Source organism: Psittacula echo (assembly GCF_963264785.1).
Source record: "Psittacula echo genome assembly, chromosome: 19".
Classification (NCBI taxonomy): domain Eukaryota; kingdom Metazoa; phylum Chordata; class Aves; order Psittaciformes; family Psittacidae; genus Psittacula; species Psittacula echo.
Window position 1 is genome coordinate 1,813,891 of NC_137755.1, and position 17,281 is coordinate 1,831,171.

Genomic DNA, 17,281 nt, shown 5'->3' on the forward strand with positions numbered 1-17,281 from the left:
AACGCCCTTAAACGCCCCTGAAACGCCTTTAAACCCCCTTAAACGCCCCTTAAACGCCCTTAAACGCCCCTGAAACGCCCCTGAAACGCCCTTAAATGCCCTTAAACCCCCTTAAACGCCCTTAAACCCCCTTAAACCCCCTTAAACTCCCCATAAATGCCCTAAAACGCCCTTAAACGCCCCATAAACGCCCTTAAACGCCCTTAAACGCCCCCCCGTGGGTCTCTATGGGGTATTTAAGGGCCCTATAGGGGGCCCTTGGGGTCCCTATGGGTTATTATGGGATGGATGGGGATGGTGCTGAGGGGTTATTATGGGATGGATGATAATGACGGTGGGTTATTATGGGATGGATGATGATGATGATGGTGGGTTATTATGGGATGGATGATGATGGTGATGGGTTATTATGGGATGGATGACGATCGATAACGGATGCTGATGGGTCACAACGGGTTATTATGGGATGGATGATGATGATGATGATGGGTTATTAATGGATGGATGATGATGATGATGATGGGTTATTATGGGATGGATGAAGGTGATGATGGATAATGGATGCTAATGGGCCACAATGGGTTATTATGGGGTGGTGGATGATGATGATGATGATGGGTTATTATGGCATGGATGATGATGATGGGGTATTATGGGATGGATGACGGCTGCTGAATGGGTCACTATGGGCTCCCCCAGGCCTGGCTGCAGCAGTACGGGTACCTGCCCCCCGGGGACCTGCGGGCGCAGGCGCAGCGCTCCCCACACTCGCTACCGGCCGCGTACGCCGCGATGCAGCGCCTCTATGGGCTGCGCGTCACCGGCCGCGCCGACCCCGACACCATCCGGTGCGTTACAAGGGGGGTCCGGGGGGTCCCCATGGGCTCTTGCGGGGGTTCCAATGGGATACGGGGCTTCTGGGTTGATGGATGTTGGGTTTTGGGCCTTCCCATTGGATCATCGTTGTGTTTGGAGGGCTTCCCGTTGGGTTTTGGGTTTTCCAGTTGGGTTCCAGTTGGGTTTTGGGTCTTCCAGTTGGGTTCCAGTTGGGGTTTGGGTCTTCCAGTTGGGTTCCAGTTGGGGTTTGGGCCTTCCCATTGGATCATCGTTGTGTTTGGAGGGCTTCCCGTTGGGTTTTGGGTCTTCCAGTTGGGTTCCAGTTGGGTTTTGGGTCTTCCAGTTGGGTTCCAGTTGGGTTTTGGGTCTTCCAGTTGGGTTTTGGGTCTTCCAGTTGGGTTCCAGTTGGGTTTTGGGCCTTCCCATTGGATCATCGTTGTGTTTGGAGAGCTTCCAGTTGGGTTTTGGGTCTTCCAGTTGGGTTCCAGTTGGGTTTTGGGTCTTTCAGTTGGGTTCCTGTTGGGGTTTGGGTCTTTCAGTTGGGTTCCAGTTGGGTTTTGGGTCTTCCAGTTGGGTTCCAGTTGGGTTTTGGGTCTTTCAGTTGGGTTCCTGTTGGGGTTTGGGTCTTTCAGTTGGGTTCCAGTTGGGTTTTGGGTCTTCCAGTTGGGTTCTTGTGGGCTTCCAATGGGACATGGGGCTTCCGGGTTGATGGATGTTGGGCTTTGGGCCTTCCCATTGGATCATCGTTGTGTTTGGAGGGCTTCCCATTGGGTTTTGGGTCTTCCAGTTGGGTTTTGGGTCTTCCAGTTGGGTTCCTGTGGGCTTCCAATGGGACACGGGGCTTCCGAGTTGACGGATGAGGTCTTCCCATTGGATCCCCGTTGCCTTGGGAGCCTTCCAGTTGCCTGCTCCTGCTCTTTCCCCCCCTTCCCCCTGGGCCTTCCCCTCTCCATGCCCACCGCTCCCATTCCATAGGGCCATGCGCCGGCCCCGCTGCGGCGTTCCGGACAAGTTCGGCCCCGAGCTCAAAGCCAACGTGCGGCGCCGGCGCTTCGCCATCCAGGGCATGAAGTGGGACCAGCAGGAGATCACCTTCAGGTGAGCGGCACCCGAGGGGATCCGATGGGATCCGATGGGATTCCGGTGGGGTCTGACCGGTTCCGATGGATTCTGATGGATTCCAATGGGATTCCGATGGGTTCCAATGGGATTCCAGTGAGTTCCAATGGGATTCCAATGGGATCCGATGGGTTCCAATGGGATTCCAGTGAGTTTCAATGGGATTCCAATGGGATCCGATGGATTCCAATGGGATTCCAGTGCGATCCGATGGATTCCAATGGGTTCCAGTGGGACTCCAATGGGATCCGATGGATTCTGATGGATTCCAATGGGTTCCAGTGGGATTCCAATGGGTTCCGATGGATTCTGATGGGTTCCAATGGATTCCTATGGGTTCCAGTGGGATTCCAATGGGAATGGGGTTCCAGTGGGTTCCGATGGATTCTGATGCGATTCCAATGGGATTCCAGTGCGATCCGATGGATTCCAATGGGTTCCAGTGGGATTCCAGTGGGTTCCTATGGATTCCAATGGGTTCCAGTGGGATTCCAGTGGGATCCGATGGATTCTGATGGATTCCAATTGGTTCCGATGGATTCCTATGGGTTCCAGTGGGATTCCAGTGGGATCCAATGGATTCTGATGAGTTCCAGTGGGATTCCAGTGGGATCCGATGGATTCTGATGGATTCCAATGGGTTCCGATGGATTCCAATGGATTCCAGTGGGATTCCAATGGGATCCGATGGATTCTGATGGATTCCAGTGGGTTCCGATGGATTCCAATGACTTCCAGTGGGATTCCAGTGGGATCCGATGGATTCTGATGGATTCCAATGGGTTCCGATGGATTCCAATGGGTTCCAGTGGGATTCCAATGGGTTCCGATGGGTTCTGATGGATTCCAACGGGTTCTGATGGATTCCAGTGGGTTTCCAGTGGGATCCGATGGATTCTGATGGATTCCAATGGGTTCCGATGGATTTCAATGGGTTCCAGTGGGATTCCAGTGGGATCCAATGGATTCTGATGGATTCCAATGGGTTCCGATGGATTCCAATGGGTTCCAGTGGGGTTCCAATGGGTTCCGATGGGTTCTGATGGATTCCAAGGGGTTCCACTGGATCCCAATGCAACCCCATTGACCCCATTGCTCCCCATTGATCTCCATTGCTCCCAATGCATCCCCATTGCTCCCAATGCATCCCCATTGCTCCCAATGGAACCCCATCGACCCCAATGGAACCCCACTGACCCCAATGGAACCCCATCGACCCCATCGATCCCCATTGACCCCATCGACCCCAATGGAACTCCATTGACCCCATCGATCCCCACTGACCCCATCGATCCCCACTGACCCCATCGATCCCCATTGACCCCATTGACCCCAATGGAACTCCATCGACCCCATCGATTCCCATTGACCCCAATGGAACCCCATTGACCCCATCAATCCCCATTGCTCCCAATGCCTCCCCATTGATCCCCAATGGAATCCCATTGACCTCATCGATCCCCATTGACCGCAGTGGAACCCCATTGACACCATCGATCCCTATTGACCCCATTGCTCCCAATGGAACCCCATGGACCCCAATGGAACCCCACTGACCCCATCGACCCCAATGGAACCCCATTGACCCCAATGGAACCCCACTGACCCCATCGACCCCAATGGAACCCCATTGACCCCAATGGAACCCCATTGACCCCATCAATCCCCATTGCTCCCAATGCCTCCCCATTGATCCCCAATGGAACCCCATTGACCCCATCGATCCCCATTGACCTCATCAACCCCAATGGAACCCCATTGACCCCAATGGAACCCCATTGACCCCATCGATCCCCATTGACCCCATTGCTCCCAATGGAACCCCATTGACCCCAATGGAACCCCATTGACCCCATTGACCCCAATGGAACCCCACTGACCCCATCGATCCCCATTGACCCCATCGACCTCAATGGAACCCCACTGACCCCAATGGATCCCCATTGATCCCAATGGAACCCCACTGACCCCATCGGTCCCCATTGACCCCATCGACCCCAATGGAACCCCATTGACCCCAATGGAACCCCACTGACCCCATCGACCCCAATGGAACCCCATTGACCCCATCGATCCCCATTGACCCCATTGACCCCAATGGAACCCCATTGACCCCAATGGAACCCCACTGACCCCATCGACCCCAATGGAACCCCATTGACCCCAATGGAACCCCACTGACCCCATCGACCCCAATGGAACCCCATTGACCCCAATGGAACCCCATTGACCCCATCAATCCCCATTGCTCCCAATGCCTCCCCATTGATCCCCAATGGAACCCCATTGACCCCATCGATCCCCATTGACCTCATCAACCCCAATGGAACCCCATTGACCCCAATGGAACCCCATTGACCCCATCGATCCCCATTGACCCCATTGCTCCCAATGGAACCCCATTGACCCCAATGGAACCCCATTGACCCCATTGACCCCAATGGAACCCCACTGACCCCATCGATCCCCATTGACCCCATCGACCTCAATGGAACCCCACTGACCCCAATGGATCCCCATTGATCCCAATGGAACCCCACTGACCCCATCGGTCCCCATTGACCCCATCGACCCCAATGGAACCCCATTGACCCCAATGGAACCCCACTGACCCCATCGACCCCAATGGAACCCCATTGACCCCATCGATCCCCATTGACCCCATTGACCCCAATGGAACCCCATTGACCCCAATGGAACCCCACTGACCCCATCGATCCCCATTGACCCCATTGACCCCAATGGAACCCCATTGACCCCAATAGAACCCCATTGACCCCATCGATCCCCATTGACCCCATTGACCCCAATGGAACCTCATTGACCCCATCGATCCCCATTGACCCCATTGCTCCCAATGGAACCCCACTGACCCCATCAATCCCCATTGACCCCATCAACCCTAATGGAACCCCATTGACCCCAATGGAACCCCACTGACCCCATCCATCCCCATTGACCCCATTGCTCCCAATGGAACCCCACTGACCCCAATGGATCCCCATTGACCCCATCGATCCCCATTGACCCCATTGCTCCCAATGGAACCCCACTGACCCCATCGACCCCAATGGCACCCCATTGATCCCATTGACCCCAATGGCCCCCCACCGACTCCCCTTTTCTCTTGCCCCCCCCCACAGCATCCAGAACTTCACCCCCAAGGTGGGCGAGGCGGGCACGGGGGCCGCCATCCGCCGGGCCTTCGCCGCCTGGGCCGCCGCGGCGCCACTGCGCTTCCGGGAGGTGCCGTACGGCGCCATCCGGGCCGGGCGCGCGCCCCACGCCGACATCATGATCCTCTTCGCCGAGGGCTTCCACGGCGACAGCACCCCCTTCGATGGCGAAGGGGGCTTCCTGGCCCACGCCTACTTCCCCGGGCCCCACATCGGCGGCGACACGCACTTCGATGGGGCCGAGCCGTGGACGGACCGCAATGAGGACCTCAGTGGTGAGGGGCCGGGGGGGGGAAGGGAATGAGGGGGGTTTGGGGGGGGGTTGGGTTGGTTGGGTTGGGTTGGGTTTGGGTTGGGTTTGGATGGTTTTGGGGGTGTTGGGATGGGTTTGGGGGGGTTTGGGGGTGATTCGGGGGGGTTGGGTTGGGTTGGGTTGAGTTGGGTTGAATTGGGTTGGTTTTGCGTTGGGTTTTGGGTGGTTTTGGGGGTGTTGGGATGGGTTTGGGGGGGTTTGGGGGTGATTCGGGTTGGTTGGGTTGAATTGGCTTGGTTTTGGGTTGGTTTTGGGTGGTTTTGGGGGTGTTGGGATGGGTTTGGGGGGGTTTGGGGGTGATTCGGGTTGGTTGGGTTGGGTTGAGTTGGGTTGCGTTGAGTTGGGTTGGGTTGAGTTGGGTTGGGTTTTGGGTGGTTTTGGGGGTGTTGGGATGGGTTTGGGGTGGTTTCGGGGTGATTTGGGGTGGTTGGGTTGGTTTTGGGTTGGTTTTGGATGGTTTTGGGGGTGTTGGGATGGTTTTGGGGTGGTTTTGGGGTGATTTGGGGTGGTTGGGTTGAATTGGGTTGGTTTTGGGTTGGTTTTGGGTGGTTTTGGGGGTGTTGGAATGGGTTTGGGGTGGTTTTGGGGTGATTTGGGGTGGTTGGGTTGAATTGGGTTGGTTTTGGGTTGGTTTTGGGTGGTTTTGGGGGTGTTGGAATGGGTTTGGGGTGGTTTTGGGGTGATTTGGGGTGGTTGGGTTGAATTGGGTTGGTTTTGGGTTGGTTTTGGGTGGTTTTGGGGGTGTTGGGATGGTTTTGGGGTGGTTTTGGGGTGATTTGGGGTGATTGGGTTGAATTGGGTTGGTTTTGGGTTGGGTTTGGGTGGGTTTGGGGCTGTCAGGATGTGTTTGGGGGGGTTTGGGGGTGATTCGGGTTGGTTGGGTTGAATTGGGTTGGGTTCGGTTTGGGTTTTGGGTGGTTTTGGGGGTGTTGGAATGGGTTTGGGGTGGTTTTGGGGTGATTTGGGGTGGTTGGGTTGAATTGGGTTGGTTTTGGGTTGGTTTTGGGTGGGTTTGGGGGTGTTGGGATGGTTTTGGGGTGGTTTTGGGGTGATTTGGGGTGATTGGGTTGAATTGGGTTGGGTTTGGGTTGGGTTTGGGTGGGTTTGGGGCTGTCAGGATGTGTTTGGGGGGGTTTGGGGGTGATTCGGGTTGGTTGGGTTGAATTGGGTTGGGTTTGGTTTGGGTTTTGGGTGGTTTTGGGGGTGTTGGGATGGTTTTGGGGTGGTTTTGGGGTGATTTGGGGTGGTTGGGTTGAATTGGGTTGGTTTTGGGTTGGTTTTGGGTGGTTTTGGGGGTGTTGGAATGGGTTTGGGGTGGTTTTGGGGTGATTTGGGGTGGTTGGGTTGAATTGGGTTGGTTTTGGGTTGGTTTTGGGTGGGTTTGGGGGTGTTGGGATGGGTTTGGGGTTGTTTTGGGGTGATTTGGGGTGATTGGGTTGTATTGGGTTGGTTTTGGGTTGGGTTTGGGTGGGTTTGGGGCTGTCAGGATGTGTTTGGGGGGGTTTGGGGGTGATTCGGGTTGGTTGGGTTGAATTGGGTTGGTTTTGGGTTGGGTTTTGGGTTGGTTTTGGGGGTGATGGGGTGGGTTTGGGGGGGGTTGGGGGTGATTTGGGGCGGTTGGGTTGAGTTGGGTTGGGTTCGGTTTGGTTTTGGATGGCTTTGGGGGTGTTGAGATGGGTTTGGGGTGGTTTTAGGTGGCTTTGGGTTGGTTTGAGGCGGTTTTGGGTTGGTTTGAGGCGGTTTTGGGTTGGTTTCAGGCGGTTTTGGGTTGGTTTGAGGCGGTTTTGGGTTGGTTTCAGGCGGTTTTGGGTTGGTTTGAGGCGGTTTTGGGTTGGTGTGGGGTGGTTTTGGGCCCCCATCACCCCCATAACCTCCATGAGCCCCCATCTTCCTCCCCCATTCACCCCCTCCATGGCCATCAAGCCCCAACCCACACCCCCCCTTGACCCACGGAGGCCCCATAGAAGCCCCCCTTGACCCCCATTGGCCCCATGGCAGGCAATGACCTCTTCCTGGTGGCCGTCCATGAGCTGGGCCATGCTCTGGGGCTGGAGCACTCCAGTGACCCCTCGGCCATCATGGCCCCCTTCTACCAATGGATGGACACCGAGGCCTTCACCCTGCCCGAGGACGACCGCCGCGGCATCCAGCAGCTCTATGGTGGGGGTCCTGCCCCATAGATACTTCCTATGGGGCGCCTATGGGGCTCTATGGGGTCCTTATGGGGCTACGGCAACCCCATGGTGGTGCCATCCCAATGGGTGGTCATCAGCACCATGGACACCTCCGATGGGTGTCAATGGGTCCTAGGGGTGCCAATGGGTCCTATGGGGCCCTATGGGTGCCAATGGGTCCTATGGGGCCCTTATGGGGCTACGTCAACCCCATGGTGGTGCCATCCCAATGGGTGGCCACCAGCACCATGGACACCTCCTATGGGCGCCAATGAGTGCCAATGGGTGCCTATGGCTCCTATGGGTGCCAATGGGTACCTATGGGTCCTATGGGGCCCTATTGGTGACAATGGCTCCTATGGGTGCCAGTGGGTGCCAATGGCTCCTATGGGTCCCAATGCATCCCAGTGTGTCCCAATGGGTCCTATGGGTCCCAAGGGGTCCTATGGCTCCAAATGGATCCCTATGGGTCCCAATTGGTCCCAATGGGTCCTATGGGTCCTTAAGGGTCCCTATGGGTGCCAATGAATTTGTGGGTGCCAATGGGTCCTATGGGTCCCTGTGGGTTCCCATGGGTGCCATTGGGTCCTTTGGGTGCCTATGGGTCCTATGTGTCCCAATGGGTCCTATGGCTCCAAATGGATCCCTATGGGTGCCTATGGGTGCCAATGGGTCCCAGTGTGTCCTATAGCTCTCAATGACACCCAATGGGAGCCAATGGGACCCTATGGTTGCCAATGGGTCCTATGGGTGCCTATGGGTCCCTATGGGTCCCAATGGGTCCTATGTGTCCCAATGACTCCCAATGGGCTCCAATGGGTCCCTATGGGTCCCAATGGGTGCCAATGGGTCTCAATGGCTCCAATGGGTCCTATGTGTCTCAATGGGTCCCATGGCTCCCAATGGCTCTCAATGGGCTCCAATGGGTCCCTATGGGTCCCTATGGGTCCCAATGGGTCCCGATGTGCCCATAGGGACCAGAGCAGGCCCCAGTTGGCCCCCAGTAGTGCCCCGGAGCACGGAGAAGCCCCATAGACCCCCAGGGCCCCCCTATGGGCCCGACATCTGCGAGGGCAACTTTGACACCATCGCCATGCTCCGGGGGGAGATGTTCGTGTTCAAGGTGGGAATGGTCGGGAATGGGGTTGGGAATGGTCGGGAATGGGGTTGGGAATGGTCGGGAATGGGTTGGGAATGGGTTGGGAATGGGGTTGGGAATGGGTTGGGAATGGGTTGGGATGAGTTGGAATGGGGTCGTGAGTGGATTGGGACGGGTTGGGATGGGGTCGGGAATGGGTTTGGATGGGTTGGGATGAACTGGGATGGGTTGGGATGAGTTGGGATGGGGTCGGGAATGGGTTGGGAATGGGTTGGGATGGGTTGGGTGTAATTCTTGGCCCGCTTGGGTCCATTTTGGCTGGTTTTGGCCATTTCTGGGTCATTTTTCTCGTTTTTGGCCATTTTCGGCTGTTTCTGGGCCATTTTCGGCTATTTTTAACCATTTCTGGCTCATTTTTGGCCATTTCTAGGTCATTTTCAGCCGTTTTCAGCCGTTTCAGGCTCATTTTCGGCCGTTTTCAAGCGTTTCTGGGTCATTTTCGTCTGTTTTTCGCTATTTTTTGGCCGTTTTCAGGCATTTCTAGGTCATTTTCGGCCATTTTTGGCCGTTTCTGGGTCATTTTTGGCCGTTTCTGGATAATTTTCGGCCGTTTTTTTGCCGTTTCTGGGTCATTTTCAGCCGTTTTTGCCGTTTCTGGGTCATTTTCGGCCGTTTCTGGGTCATTTTCAGCCGTTTTTAACCGTTTCTGGGTCATTTTTTGCCGTTTCTGGATAATTTTCGGCCTTTTTTTGCCGTTTCTGGGTCATTTTCGGCCGTTTCTAGGTCATTTTCGTTCATTTTTGGCCATTTCTGGGTCATTTTCAGCCGTTTTTAACCGTTTCTGGGTCATTCTCTGCCGTTTCTGGGTCATTTTCAGCCGTTTTTGCCGTTTCTGGGTCATTTTCGGCCGTTTCTGGGTCATTTTCGGCCGTTTCTAGGTCATTTTCGTTCGTTTTTGGCCATTGTCTGGGTCATTTTCGGCCGTTTTTAACAGTTTCTGGGTCATTCTCGGCCGTTTCTGGGTCATTTTCAGCCGTTTTTGCCATTTCTGGGTCATTCTCGGCCGTTTCTAGGTCATTTTCGTTCGTTTTCGGCCGTTTCTGGGTTATTTTCGGCTCTTTTTAACCGTTTCTGGATCATTTTTGGCGGTTTCTGGATAATTTTCGGCCTTTTATTGCCGTTTCTGGGTAATTTTCAGCCGTTTTTGCCGTTTCTGGGTCATTCTCGGCCGTTTCTGGGTCATTTTCTTTCGTTTCTGGCCGTTTCTGGGTCATTTTTGGCCATTTTTAATCATTTCTGGGTCATTTTTGGCCGTTTCTGGGTAATTTTCGGCCCTTTTTTTTGCCGTTTCTGGGTAATTTTCAGCCGTTTTTGCCGTTTCTGGGTCATTCTCGGCCGTTTCTAGGTCATTTTCGTTCGTTTCCGGCCGTTTCTGGGTCGTTTCCGGCCGTTTCTGGGTCATTTTCGGCCGTTTTTAACCGTTTCGGGCTCCTTTTTGGCCGTTTCTGACCCTTTGTCGTGTGGGTGCAGGAGCGCTGGTTCTGGCGCGTGCGGGAGCGCCGGGTGCTCGAGGGGTACCCGCTGCCCATCGGGCACTTCTGGGCCGGGCTCCCCCCCAGCATCAGCGCCGCCTACGAGCGCCGCGACGGGAAGTTCGTCTTCTTCAAAGGTGCGCTAGGGGGCGCTAGAGGGCGGCCGGGCCGGGGGGGGGGGCGCGCTATGGGGGGCTCTATGGTCTCTATGGGTGTCAATGGGTGTCTATGGGTTTCTATGGGTGCCAATGGGTGCTATGGGTCTCTCTGGTCTCTGTGGGTCTCTATGGGTGTCTATGGGTGTCTATGGGTGTCTATGGTCTTTATGGGTGTCTATGGGTGCTATGGGTGTCTATGGGTCTCTATGGTGTCAATGGGTCTCTATGGGTGTCTATGGGTGTCTATGGGTTTCAATTGGTGCCCATGGTGCCTATGGTGTCAATGGGTGCCTATGGGTGTCTATGGGTGTCTATGGGTGTCTATGGGTCTCTATGGGTCTCTATGGGTGTCTATGGGTGTCAATGGGTGTCAATGGGTACCTATGGGTGCCCATGGTGTCTATGGTGTCAGTGGGTCTCTATGGGTGTCAATGGGTGCTATGGGTCTCTATTGCCTCTATGGGTCTCTATGGGTGTCTATGGGTCTCTATGGGTCTCTATGTGTGTCTGTGGGTTTCTATGGGTCTCTATGGGTGTCAATGGGTGCTATGGGTCTCTATAGTCTCTATGGGTCTCTATGGGTGTCTATGGGTACCTATGGGTGCTCATGGTGTCTATGGTGTCAATGGGTCTCTATGGGTGTCAGTGGGTCCTATGGGTCTCTATTGTCTCTATGGGTCTCTATGGGGTCTCTATGGGTCTCTATTGTCTCTATGGGTCTCTATGGGGTCTCTATGGGTCCCTATGGGTCTCTATGGGTCTCTATGGGGTCTCTATGGCTCCCTATGGGCTCCCTATGTGTCCCCCCCTGTTGCCCGCAGGGGACCGGCACTGGGTGTTCTCGGAGGCGGCGCTGGAGCCCGGGTACCCTCGGGCGCTGCGGGAGCTGGGCCGGGGGGTGCCCAGCGACCGCCTGGATGCGGCGCTGCAGTGGCTGCCCAGCGGCACCACCTACCTCTTCCGCGGCAACAAGTGAGGGCCTCTACGCACCTGCCAGGACCCAACGGGGGCCTCAAGGGGTCTCTATGGGGCTTTTATGGGGTCTTTATGCAGCTGCCAGGACCTAAAGGGGGCCTTAAGGGGGTCTCTAGGGGGTCTTTATGCACCTACCTAAAGGAGGCCTTAGGGGGGTTTCTATGGGGGCTTTATGCACCTACCAGGACTTAAGAGGGCCTTAAGGGGGTCTCTAGGGGGTCTTTATGCACCTACCAGGACCTAAAGGGGGCCTTAAGGGGGTCTCTAGGGGGTCTTTATGCACCTGCCAGGACTTAAGGGGGCCTTAAGGGGTCTCTATGGGGCCTTTATGGGGTCTTTATGCACCTGCCAGGACCTAAAGGAGGCCTTAGGGGCCGTCTATGGGGTTTCTATGGGGCCTTTATGTATCTGCCAGGACTTAATGGGGGCCTTAGGATGTTTCTATGGGGCCTTTATGGGGTCTTTATGCACCTGCCAGGACCTAATGGGGGCCTTAAGGGGTCTCTATGGGGCCTTTATGGGGTCTTTATATACCTGCCAGGACCTAATGGGGGCCTTAGGGGCCGTCTATGGGGTTTCTATGGGGCCTTTATGTACCTGCCAGGACCTAATGGGGGTCTTTATGGGGTCTTTATGGGGTTTCTATGGGGTCATTATGCACCTTCCGGGACCTTGTGGGGGCCTTTATGGGGTCTTTATGCACCTGCCAGGACTTAATGGGGGTCTTTATAGGGTTTCTGTGGGGCCTTTATGCACCTTCCGGGACCTTCTATGGGCTTCTATGGACCTTCTGGGGGCCTCTATGGGGTCTTTATGCACCTGTCAGGACCTCTAGGGGGAACTTAGGGGGCTTCTAGGGGGTTTCTATGGGGGCCTTTATGCACCTTCCGGGACCTCTATGGGGTCTTTATGGGGCCTTTATGCACCTTCCAGGAGCTCTATGGGGCCTTTATGCACCTTCCGGGACCTTCTAGGGGCCTCTATGGGGTCTTTATGGGGCCTTTATGCACCTTCCGGGACCTTCAATGGGCTTCTGGGACCTCTTATGGACCTTCTTATGGACCTTCCTGGGGCCTTTATGCACCTGCCAGGACCTCCATGGGGCCTCTATGCACCTCTATGGGACCTGCGGGGACCTCTATGGACCTTCCAGGACCTTCTTGGGGGCTTCTATGGACCTTCTGGGACCTCTATGGGGCCTCTATGGACCTTCTAGGACCTTCTGGGGGGCCTTTGGGGAGCTGCTGGGACCTTCTGGAGCTTCTTATGCACCTTCCGGGACCTCTATGGGGCTTCGGGGACCTCTATGGGGCCTCTTCTAGGACCTTTATGGGGCCTATATGGGGCTTCCGGGACCTCCAGGGGGCCTCTATGTACCTTCCAGGACCATAATGTGGCCTTTATGGGGCTTCTGGGGTCATTTATGGGGCCTTTATGCACCTTCTAGGACCTTTAAGGGGCTTCTGGGGTCTTTATGGGGCCCCTATGCACCTTCTAGGACCTTGGCGGGGGGGAGGGGGCTTCTCTATGGACCTGCCAGGACCTTCTCAAGCCTTCAGGGGCGTCAATGGGGGCTTCTGGGGCCTTTTATGGAGCTGCCAGGACCTCAATGGCGCTCCCATTGACCTCAATGGAGCCCCATTGATCCCATTGATCCCCATTGACCTCAATGGCTCCCATTGACACCAATGGAGCCCCCTTGACCCCATTGATCCCCATTGACCCCAATGGAGCCCCATTGACCCCATTGATCCCCATTGACCCCAATGGAGCCCCACTGACCCCATTGATCCCCATTGACCCCAGTGGAGTCCCATTGACCCCATTGATCCCCATTGACCCCAATGGAGCCCCATTGATCCCATTGATCCCCATTGACCCCAATGGAGCCCCATTGACCCCATTGATCCCCATTGACCTCAATGGAGTCCCATTGATCCCATTGATCCCAATGGCTCCCATTGACCCCATTGATCCCCCTTGACCCCATTGATCCCCATTAACCCCAATGGAGCCCCATTGACCCCATTGATCCCCATTGACCCCAATGGAGCCCCATTGACCCCATTGATCCCCATTGACCCCAGTGGAGTCCCATTGATCCCATTGATCCCAATGGCTCCCATTGACCCCATTGATCCCCCTTGACCCCATTGATACCCATTAACCCCAATGGAGCCCCACTGATCCCATTGATCCCCATTGACCCCATTGATCCCATTGATCCCCATTGACCCCAATGGAGCCCCATTGATCCCCATTGACCCCAATGGAGCCCCATTGACCCCATTGATCCCCTTGGACCCCAATGGCTCCCATTGACCCCAATTGGTGCCCATTGACCCCATTGATCCCCTTGCCCCCAATGGTGCCCCATAGCCCCCTATGGTGCCCCATAGCCCCCTATGGCCCCCCCTATAGGTACTATAGGTTCAACGAGGACACCCGCTCCGTGGACCCCGACTACCCCAAGAGCATCGAGGTCTGGGGGGGGGTCCCCGAGGCCCCCAGTGGGGCCTTTATGGGCCCTGATGATGGTGAGTACCAATGGCGGGGGGCGAGCTATGGGGCAGCTATGGGTCCCTATTATAACCCCATTATAACCCATTATAACTCCATTATTGCCCATTATAACCCATTATAACCCATTATAACCCATTATAACCCCATTATAACCCATTATAACCCATTATAACCCATTATAACCCCATTATAACCCATTATAACCCCATTATAACCCCATTATACCCCATTATACCCCATTATAACCCATTATAACCCCATTATAACCCCATTATAACCCCATTATAACCCAATTATACCCCATTATACCCCATTATAACCCATTATAACACCATTATAACCCATTATAACCCATTATAACCCCATTATAACCCATTATAACCCATTATAACCCCATTATAACCCCATTATACCCCATTATAACCCAATTATAACCCATTATACCCCATTATAACCCATTATAACCCCATTATAACCCCATTATAACCCATTATAACCCCATTATAACCCATTATAACCCATTATAACCCCATTATACCCCATTATAACCCCATTATACCCCATTATAACCCATTATAACCCTATTATACCCCATTATAACCCCATTATACCCCATTATAACCCATTACAACCCATTATAACCCCATTATACCCCATTATACCCCATTAAAACCCATTATAACCCCATTATACCCCATTATACCCCATTATAACCCATTATAACCCATTATAACCCCATTATAACCCATTATAACCCATTATAACCCATTATAACCCCATTATAACCCATTATAACCCATTATAACCCATTATAACCCCATTATAACCCATTATAACCCCATTATAACCCCATTATACCCCATTATACCCCATTATAACCCATTATAACCCCATTATAACCCCATTATAACCCCATTATAACCCAATTATAACCCATTATACCCCATTATAACCCATTATAACACCATTATAACCCATTATAACCCATTATAACCCCATTATAACCCATTATAACCCATTATAACCCCATTATAACCCCATTATACCCCATTATAACCCAATTATAACCCATTATACCCCATTATAACCCATTATAACCCCATTATAACCCCATTATAACCCATTATAACCCCATTATAACCCATTATAACCCATTATAACCCCATTATACCCCATTATAACCCCATTATACCCCATTATAACCCATTATAACCCTATTATACCCCATTATAACCCCATTATACCCCATTATAACCCATTACAACCCATTATAACCCCATTATACCCCATTATACACCATTAAAACCCATTATAACCCCATTATACCCCATTATACCCCATTATAACCCATTATAACCCATTATAACCCCATTATAACCCCATTATACCCCATTATAACCCATTATACCCCATTATAACCCCATTGTACCCCATTACAACCCCATTGTAACCCCATTATACCCCATTATAACCCATTATACCCCATTATAACCCATTATAACCCCATTATAACCCATTATAACCCCATTATAACCCCATTATACCCCATTATAACCCCATTATACCCCATTATACCCCCATTATAACCCCATTATAACCCATTATACCCCATTATACTCCCATTATAACCCATTATAACACCATTATAACACCATTATAACGCCATTATAACCCATTATAACCCCATTATATCCCATTATACCCCATTATAATGCCATTATAACCCCATTATAACCCATTATAACCCATTATAACCCCATTATAACCCCATTATAACCCATTATAACCCATTATAACCCATTATAACCCCATTATAACCCCATTACAACCCATTATAACCCATTATAACCCATTATAACCCCATTATAACCCCATTACAACCCATTATAACCCCATTATAACCCATTATAACCCATTATAACCACATTATAACCCATTATAACCCCATTACAACCCATTATAACCCCATTATAACCCATTATAACCCCATTATAACCCATTATACCCCATTATAACCCCATTATAAGCCATTATAACCCATTATAACCCATTACAACCCATTATAACCCCATTATACCCCATTATAACCCATTATAACCCATTATAACCCCATTATAACCCATTATAACCCATTATAACCCCATTATAACCCATTATAACCCATTATAACCCCATTATAACCCATTATAACCCATTATAACCCATTATAACCCATTATAACCCCATTATAACCCCATTATAACCCATTATAACCCCATTATACCCCATTATAACCCATTATAACCCATTATAACCCCATTATACCCCATTTACCCCATTATAACCCATTATAACCCATTATAACCCATTATACCCCATTATACCCCATTATAACCCATTATAACCCCATTATAACCCATTATAACCCCATTATAACCCATTATAACCCCATTATAACCCATTATACCCTCCGCCTCCCATCAGCCGTCACCTACTTCTACAAGGCCGGCCGCTATTGGCTCTTCGACAACCGCCTCCTGCGCGTTCCCCCGGGCTACCCCAAGTCGGCCCTGCGCGATTGGCTGGGCTGCGAGCAGCCGGACCAATGGGAGCCTGAGGGGACGCCGTTCCCGCCCTCCCGGGGGGGAGGGGGCGGCGACGATGACGTCATCGTCATCGAGGTCGGCCCCGCCCCTTCGGCCCTGGCGGCGCCTTTGGTCCTCCTGGGGGGGGCGGCGGCGGCGCTGGCGGCGGCCGTGCTGCTGTGCCGCCGCAAGGGGGCGCCAAAGCGCCTGCTGCGCTGCCAGCGCTCGCTGCTGCCGCGCGTCTAACGGCGGGAAAAACGGGCGGGGGGGGGGGGCGCGTGGGGGCGCGCGCGGGACGGGCCGTGCCATATATGGAAAGCGGGGCGCCATACCTGGGGCGAAAGCGCGCCATCCTCCACGCGCGCGCACACACACACACACAGCCCCTCCCCCACCCCCCCCCCCCCTTTCCATATATGGGAGGAGGACATCCGAACACCCCCTTCCTCCCGCCATTCCTTATATGGGAAGAGGTCGCGCCCACCCCATGGGTTTCCATATATGGAAGGCGGCCTCCCTTCCCCCCCCCCTTGCCGTTCCTTATATGGGAAGAGGAAGCCACGTCCCCCCAATGGGTTTCCATATATGGAAGGCGGCCTCCCTTCCCCCCCCTCTGCCGTTCCTTATATGGGAAGAGGAGGCCACGCCTCCTTGCCCTTATATGGGAGGAGGCTCCGCCCCCCCACCCTGTGCCATTCCATATATGGGAGGAGCCTTCTGTCCCCCATTGCCATTCCTTATATGGGAAGAGGAGGCCACGCCCCCTTGCAGGCCTTATTTGGGAGATGGCCACGCCCCCCACCCAGTGCCT

The 17,281-nt window shown here is 53.3% G+C and overlaps 1 protein-coding gene across 1 annotated transcript; it reads left to right on the forward strand.

The window, feature by feature from the left end:
• Window positions 1–290: 290 nt before the first annotated feature.
• MMP14 (matrix metallopeptidase 14) lies at window positions 291–16,716 on the forward strand (the record flags this gene model as incomplete). The annotated part of the gene is made up of 10 exons (XM_080631846.1): window positions 291–334; window positions 700–848; window positions 1,813–1,935; window positions 5,100–5,407; window positions 7,444–7,605; window positions 8,594–8,742; window positions 10,249–10,387; window positions 11,230–11,380; window positions 13,805–13,920; window positions 16,370–16,716. The coding sequence occupies exons 1-10, from the start codon at window positions 314–316 to the stop codon at window positions 16,714–16,716; spliced, it is 1,665 nt and encodes a 554-aa protein (XP_080487972.1). The 5' UTR covers window positions 291–313.
• Window positions 16,717–17,281: the final 565 nt, after the last annotated feature.